This window comes from Phragmites australis, chromosome 12, assembly GCF_958298935.1.
Source record: "Phragmites australis chromosome 12, lpPhrAust1.1, whole genome shotgun sequence".
Taxonomy (NCBI): domain Eukaryota; kingdom Viridiplantae; phylum Streptophyta; class Magnoliopsida; order Poales; family Poaceae; genus Phragmites; species Phragmites australis.
In genome coordinates, this window is record NC_084932.1 from 32,849,881 (window position 1) to 32,857,161 (window position 7,281).

Genomic DNA, 7,281 nt, shown 5'->3' on the forward strand with positions numbered 1-7,281 from the left:
TAACGTGTAACTTTAACTATTATTTTCTATTAAAATATATTTATAATATTTAATAAAAATATAATATTATGAAAGTATTTTTTAAGACAAATCTACACATGTGATTTTTATGTTTCTAAACTAAATATTTTGAAAGTTATTGACGATCAAAGTTTTAAAAATTTAACTAGATTTTAGTCAAAATGATAAGTAAATATTTATGATTAGAGAGAGTATTTCACTAGGATGTGATGCTGTTTCAATTTGGAAAGACAAAAAAAAATGAAGAGGGAAATGAAGGAAGGGTTTCCTTCTCTCCCTGCTGAGTGCTGACTAATCAATGCGTGGAGTGGAGACCAAATCTTTTCTTTTAAAATTTTCTTTTTCTTTTACCTCCTCCTCCCTGGCGAGGTGCGGCGCCAACCCCTCTCTCTCTCTCTCTCTCTCTCTCTGCGCGTCGCAAGGGCCAGGGAGGAGGAGCTGCTGTGCTGCGTGCCAAACTAAAAAAGGCAAGAGGCGAGGCCATCACCATGCCCGACCACGGCGCCTCCAAGCCCGACATCTCCTTCGCCGGACGCTTCACAGCCAGCGCCATCGCCGCATGCTTCGCCGAGGTACCTCCTCCTCCCTCTCCAGCCTCGATTCGTAATTCGTTCATTGCTTCTCCTCGCCCCATACCAACCAAATCTCACCTCACCTCACCTCACCTCATCTCCCATCGGATCGGACCGGACCGGATTCTCCTGTTGCGGACTTCATCTCGCTTCTCGCAGATATGCACCATCCCGCTGGACACGGCCAAGGTCAGGCTCCAGCTGCAGAAGAACGTCACCACTGGAGCTGGAGGGGACGCAGCAGCAGTCTTCCCCAAGTACCGCGGCCTGCTCGGCACCGCCGCCACCATCGCCAGGGAGGAAGGTGTCGCCGCGCTCTGGAAGGGCATCGTCCCCGGACTCCACCGCCAGTGCATCTACGGCGGACTCCGCATTGGTCTATACGAGCCCGTACCTACATCTCTCTCTCTCTCTCTCTCTGTTGCTGCTGCGTTTCGTCGAATACTTGGTATGCACCCACCCACCCACCGGACTGTACCTGCCTTGCCTTGCAGGTGAAATCGTTCTACGTTGGCCAAGACCATGTTGGGGATGTCCCTTTGTCCAAGAAGATCGCAGCTGGCTTCACCACTGGTACCTGTGCTCATCCAGCCGCAGTTTCAGATTCAGTACACTGTGATGCGTGATATGTGCACAGTCTCACAAGGGGCATGCATTCCTTTTCCTTTCATCAGGTGCCATTGCAATCTGCGTGGCCAACCCCACTGACCTTGTCAAGGTCAGGCTTCAGTCTGAGGGGAAGCTTGCGCCTGGCGTGCCACGCCGCTATGCTGGAGCAATGGATGCTTATGCCAAGATTGCTAGGCAGGTCTGGCTCTGCATGCTCTTGTGCCAACTAACACTTAGGTTGCTCTATTTACCTGAATCAACTGGCTCACACTCATCTGTTTGGTTGGTTCGTCCTTAGGAAGGGGTTGCCGCTCTGTGGACTGGACTTGGACCAAATGTTGCGCGTAACGGAATCATCAATGCTGCGGAGTTGGCTAGTTATGATCAAGTGAAGCAGGTGTGCATCTTGTTTTGTTTGTGATCACTCCATTGCCTTGTTCCTTCACTTGTGGATGCAAACTGCATTGCTACTCATCTTGCAGACAATTCTGAAACTTCCTGGGTTCAAAGATGATGTGGTCACCCACCTCTTTGCTGGTCTTGGTGCTGGCTTCTTTGCTGTTTGTGTTGGTTCTCCAGTTGATGTGGTGAGATGTCCCCCCGTTCTCCATTCCTTGTGTTCATTTCCCTGCTGTAGCAATGTAGTCAAACATTGTTTCTGATCTGACCAACTGTAAACTATTTCTTCCGAATGATCCTTCCTTTGGTAGTATATCCACTTTCAGTAGTAAACTGAGGACTTGTTGCGACATTTACATTTGTGATCTCTTTCATACTCTCTGGCAGCACCCCTTTCAGGAATCATGCCAACCAAGTATCTGACACTGTGATACACTACTCCATGTTCCAACTAAGAAAATTCAATTAGACTGTTACTGTGCACACATCGCAGTTTCAGGATGTGGTCATAGTCTTTCCTCGTAGCTATTATATTTCCATTTTATGTCTTTGGAAGGTTCATACTTCTGCAATTTATACCAGTGCTTTACATGCGAGCATTCATGCTGGTCGTTCTTTTACAGCAAGGAAGCTCTCTACTTTCTTATGGTCACTATCACAGAAATGTTTCTGTATTACTGTGTATTGATTAGTATTGGAATTATTGGCTTCCAGATCTCTGCCTGTTGATAGCTTCTCCTATTTCTCCTTTAGTGTAACTGAGTCTGAGACTGATAAAAACCGCCTTCTTGCAGGTTAAGTCAAGAATGATGGGTGACTCAGCCTACAAAAGTACTCTTGATTGTTTTGTGAAGACACTAAAGAATGATGTATGTTCCACTCTGCTACTCTCTTCATGATTCTTGACTCACATTTAGATCAGCAGGAAATATAAGTAACATACTAACATGATCTTTGAAACATACCTTGTGCTGGCAATTATTCATTGAGCATTATGTATACTTCGTTTGTCACTAATGCATCCTCTCTTTGAGTTTAACTGGCCTTATAATTGTGACATGAGGACAGCTATGTGCTTCTTCCCAAGTTTAACATAATTCTGATAGCAATTAGTTTTGTTTCCCAGACCTTTCTTATGCAGAATTTATGTACAGGGGATGTTTCGTTTGCTTACACAGAAGTTTGTTTTGATACTCTTTAGATGCCATCATGTAACATCTGTTTTTTTTCCTTGACAGCCCATAGTTGGCTTCGTCCCTAGCAAGTTGCAACTAACCCTTAATCTCAGTAAATTTGTACTGGGAGATAAATTTTAAAGTGCAGTATATGTTGGCAAATCTCTCCCCTTTGTACCAGTTATGTACCTTTCAGAATTGGTAAAACGTATTTTAAGATGTGATTATTCAATTTAAATCGTAACAACTGTGAACTGAAAAATCAGCTAATGTTCTAGCAACTGCTTCATACCCTGGTTAATGTAAAATGAACTCCAAGCACGTAGGCGGTATCTAATGGGAGTTTACTCTGCAGGGACCTCTGGCATTCTACAAAGGCTTCCTCCCAAACTTTGCTAGACTGGGATCATGGAATGTGATTATGTTCTTAACGTTGGAGCAGGTAACCCAAACTGAATTTACTTTTGTTCTCTTACATGAGCATGCTCCATGAATATAAACACTTTGTTTGTTAACTTGGGCAGGTCCAGAAGCTGTTTGTGAGAAAACCGACAAGCTGAAGATAAAGCTTTCACAGTCGGTGGCGTACAACAAGTCGAAATTTTTCTTCTACAGAAAAGAATGACACTCTCCCCCGTGTGAATTGGGGAAAGAACAAGGAGAAATCTGACATCCAATTCCAATTGTGAGATGACGATAATAAACAAACAGCTGGCATTTGCATGACCCTTGAATAAATTCAGAAGTAGTGAACATATATATGTCATAGTGTTTCACACAATGTCTGGTGAATGGAGGAACGTGAGCTGCAGTAGCTCTAACTTTGTTGGATGTTTTCAATCGAGTAAAGTTTTTCTGGCATACAACAAAGCAAGGCAGCAGTAGAAGTGAAGCAGTAATTCAGATTCGGATGTTGCTCTTGATGATGGTGCTGGGCGGTGCTGGATTCACCTTCATCTTGCCGAAGAGGGAGTGCCTTCCCTCGGCCACCACCTCCCCAGTGGTGGCGTTGGCGATGAGAACGTGCGTGCCGGAATTGTATCTCCTGCGTCCTGGCGGTGATGCGGAGGGTGTCTCCGGGCGCGGCGGCGGCGGCGAGGTTAACGAAGGAGACGGACATGTCGACGGAGACCTTGATGTGGTGCCCATCGGCGACGATGGCGGCGGAGCCCATCTCGTCCACCAGGGCGCCCGGGGCCAGGTGGTGGTGAGTCGTGTGGGGACGGTGAAGGAGCAGAGGATGCGGCCTGGGTGGATGGCCTCCACGCGGACCCCCTGCAGCTGCAGCGCGAATGCCTCGAAGAAGCTGTGGCGGTGACCGCCGTGCCCTCCCCTTGGTGCCGACGCGCAGCTCGGTCCAGCGCGTCCACCCGCGCGCAATCCTCATCGCTCAACCTCAACGCCTCCGCCGCCGTGTTCAAATCAGAGACCCCCATGGCCTTCCTCCTCCCCCTTGGGCTCTCCTCTCTCCTCTTGGCTGGGGCTGGGGCTGGGGCTGGGGATGCGGCTGGGAGTGATGCACCACACCTCCCCTGCCGTGCCCTGACGGCTGGGCCTGGGCCTGTCTTCTCAGTCCAATACTCCAACATCTCTCAGGCCGATCTCCCTGCTCGGCCTTCGTCTCCCTGGCGACCTCCCTGCTCGGCCTTCGTCTCCCTCGGCGCCCGGCGGCCCTTTCTCCAAGTGTTCGATAGCAGATTGCAACGAGGTTCCATAGCAGATTTCCAGGCCGCTGGTTGCAGCGAGGTTCAGACCTTTGTGGGATTGTAAGAATCTCTCTCCCCATCTCTTCTTGTTGTTCGATCTAATCTAATCTGATAATTTGTTTAATAGGATATTTGGCGATGCTGTAGAGATTTAGACATATTTTTCAAAAGATGTCCGGAAAAGTTTAGTAACTCAAGATTTTAGTATGTAGTAATTAGCACATCCCTTGTTTCATTCTTGGGTCCACCACTGTTTGCAGGGGAAGTGAGAAACTCACGAAGAAGATGAATCGACAGTTACAGCGGAGCAAGCGGGGCTGCTCGGCAAAAATCTCCTCCATGACTTTGATCGAATCCTCCACGACAACCCCCTCATGTATGTCCGTTTATGGGGATTACCCAGGCCCTTTCTCCCTGTTCCCTGTTTCTTCTTGATTCAGTGTAGCACAGTGCAACTTCAGGCCCTGTTTTCCCCCAACCAGACCCTTACTTGACTTGAGTCCATGCAGCTCAGTCTCCAGTTTGGTCCCTTAAGTGTCCTGTCCTGATGATTGCCTTCAAAACATATTCCTAGTGATGAGGTGGGATTCTTGCATCCGATGCAGTTGTGCTCACTAGACGGCACCCAAAATGGCAATTCGGCATTCCAAGCTCCAGAATTCCATCAGAGATACTTCTGGTGCAGAGACCACAAGCTCGCCATCTCCTCAGAGATCCTACCCAAGCTCTACCGTGCGCAGCACGATGCGTACACCAGTGCAAGAACAGCCCACGACTTTCCACTGTCAACGACCAATCTCATGAGGCACAGCAAGGCACTACTCATACTTTGCCCTGACTTGCTTACTGCATGGAACTCCAGGTAATGCTATCACTGTATGGCTAAAGAGATTGAATTTTTCACATCTAAAAGATCCCACCTTTCATTGATGTCACAACAAACTCCATTCACCAGAGGGGAGCGATAATTCCTCATGGTTTTCTTATGGCTCTTTTCTTTCTTGCAGGAAGATGGTGCTATCACTGAATTATGATTTCACAATGCTCAAGGACGAGCTATAATTGTGTGTCTTGATCCTTTCGTACTCGCCAAAGAATGAAAGCACATGGAGCCATAGGTACACCTCATCCTACCCTTGTTAAAGTGTTCGATCAGAGCGCCTATGTAACTCCTTCAGACAATGAGTCAAAACATTTTTAGGCAACTTTCTTTTCTTTTTTTTTAGAAAAAAAGAAGAAGATATGAATGGCCACAAGAGACAGGTAGGATAGATAACCCTTTCGCCTAAAATTTTGTGACACTGGAAACCCATCATTCTTCTAGTGAATTTGCACGGTTCAATGGCCTTCCCTGTTGGTATGAAATGGCTATACCTGTTAGCTTTTGTTTTCTTTGATAGAGCTATCCCATTATCTTGTTGTCAAAGCTTCATCAAAAAAATCTTGTTGTCAAAGAAGTATGGAATCTAGTAAATGGTGCCATCATTATAATCTAAAGATCTGGGAAAGACCTGAAAATATTTCTGTTTGGAGCTGGATTTCGTTTGGCACCAAATATTATGCTGATTTTGTTAATACTAAAACAACATAGTGTTGAATTTCGGAGGGATTTTGAGTAGAAAAGCTAGGGCTCAAAGAGAAGGAAATCGGAAAATTTTGTGACCTTCACCGACCTGGTGCCCCTCTTCTTTATATAAATGGTTTTACATTTTAGTCCCTCAATATTTATTTATTTACTAACACATATAACTCAACACATAGAGATTAAAGTATACAGTCCCTGCTGCTTGCGCTACGTCCTACGAGACAGTCACCCAGAGAATGGAGAGGATTCCCTTAGTTGGGAGTCAGAAACTCACCTACAGTGGAAGGTATGATGCATTTTATTAAAGGAACCGGTGCATTTTATCAAGAGTTAGTTACTTTGTTTGTTATAGCTACTTATATTCACTTGGGTCATCGTATCCTCACTTCATTATGCATTGATACAAAGCAGAAAACACGGGCATGTGTGCATTTCATTTTGCTTTACAACGTTGGTTTTCTCTAGGTTAATTGTGTACGAGATTCGACAGGAGGAGCTGAGGTGGGATGAGATGCTGATCAAACCCTACCAAGGGAGAGAGGTGTGATATTTGCCCGCGGCTGGTGATTAAGATTGGTGAAGACGGTTTGCTTATGCTAGTTGTGTTTCTGCAGTCATTGTGGACCCACCGTCGGTTCCTCTCACGATGGTGGATAGAGCAGTTGGTCACCGTTGAGGAAACCTGCCCCCCATCGACATCCCTTGTGGATGTGTTTGTCACCCAGGAGATACACCTGCTGTCAAAGTGCTAGAAAAATCAAGAACTCGAGAAGTATTGTGTTTGAAGCGCATTTCCAAGTTCTCATCCAACAACTGAGATATAGAGAGAATGTTATATCCCAGATTTTTCATCAAAGTTACATCCTTGAGATTGAAACTCTCATTCCTCTTACCATACCTTTAGCTTTCACCTTTTCTTTCCGATCATCCCCGAATGTGGTATACTCGTGTCGCTTCACGAGGGTGAGGCTGGAGAACCATGATGGATCTCTGGTCATATGGCGTGAACTACCGGAGTCAATGAGCCACTTGTTCTTTAGGTCTCCGCTTGTCATTTCAGAGGGATCAAACTCGAGGTCGTTGTCGTTGTTGTCGCCTGCCATGAAGAAGAGGCCGATAAAGTCATTGGCTTTTTTCTTGTTCTTCATTTACAGTTCCTCCTCCTCCAAGCTCTCCTCCTCGCTAGAAGAGGTTTCGATGTCACTGAGAGCTGC

General features: G+C 46.1%; 1 protein-coding gene and 1 pseudogene across 6 annotated transcripts; one reads left to right on the forward strand and one right to left on the reverse strand.

Annotated features, from left to right (window-relative positions):
• Positions 1-395: 395 nt before the first annotated feature.
• On the forward strand, positions 396-6,909 carry LOC133886580 (mitochondrial uncoupling protein 1-like). 6 transcript variants are annotated; one of them, XM_062326260.1, is made up of 15 exons: positions 396-593; positions 753-983; positions 1,088-1,166; positions 1,268-1,401; positions 1,501-1,599; positions 1,685-1,789; positions 2,396-2,470; positions 3,132-3,218; positions 3,301-4,542; positions 4,743-4,858; positions 4,992-5,344; positions 5,490-5,600; positions 6,244-6,353; positions 6,558-6,608; positions 6,682-6,909. In XM_062326260.1, the coding sequence occupies exons 1-9, from the start codon at positions 510-512 to the stop codon at positions 3,334-3,336; spliced, it is 930 nt and encodes a 309-aa protein (XP_062182244.1). In that variant the 5' UTR covers positions 396-509; the 3' UTR covers positions 3,337-4,542; positions 4,743-4,858; positions 4,992-5,344; positions 5,490-5,600; positions 6,244-6,353; positions 6,558-6,608; positions 6,682-6,909. The 6 variants fall into 6 exon arrangements, with proteins under 6 accessions (XP_062182244.1, XP_062182241.1, XP_062182243.1 ...); XM_062326257.1 differs by having other exon boundaries at positions 5,057-5,344; positions 6,533-6,608; XM_062326259.1 differs by having other exon boundaries at positions 5,088-5,344; positions 6,533-6,608.
• Positions 3,477-4,365, reverse strand: LOC133886581 (uncharacterized; annotated as a pseudogene).
• Positions 6,910-7,281: the final 372 nt, after the last annotated feature.

Coding starts and splice junctions, on each gene's coding strand:
- LOC133886580 (XM_062326256.1), top strand. CDS start 510: ATGCCCGACCACGGCGCCTCCAAGCCCGACATCTCCTTCGCCGGACGC. Junction 984..1,087: donor GCATTGGTCTATACGAGCCC/GTACCTACATCT, acceptor CTTGCCTTGCAG/GTGAAATCGTTCTACGTTGG. Junction 1,790..2,395: donor TTGGTTCTCCAGTTGATGTG/GTGAGATGTCCC, acceptor GCCTTCTTGCAG/GTTAAGTCAAGAATGATGGG.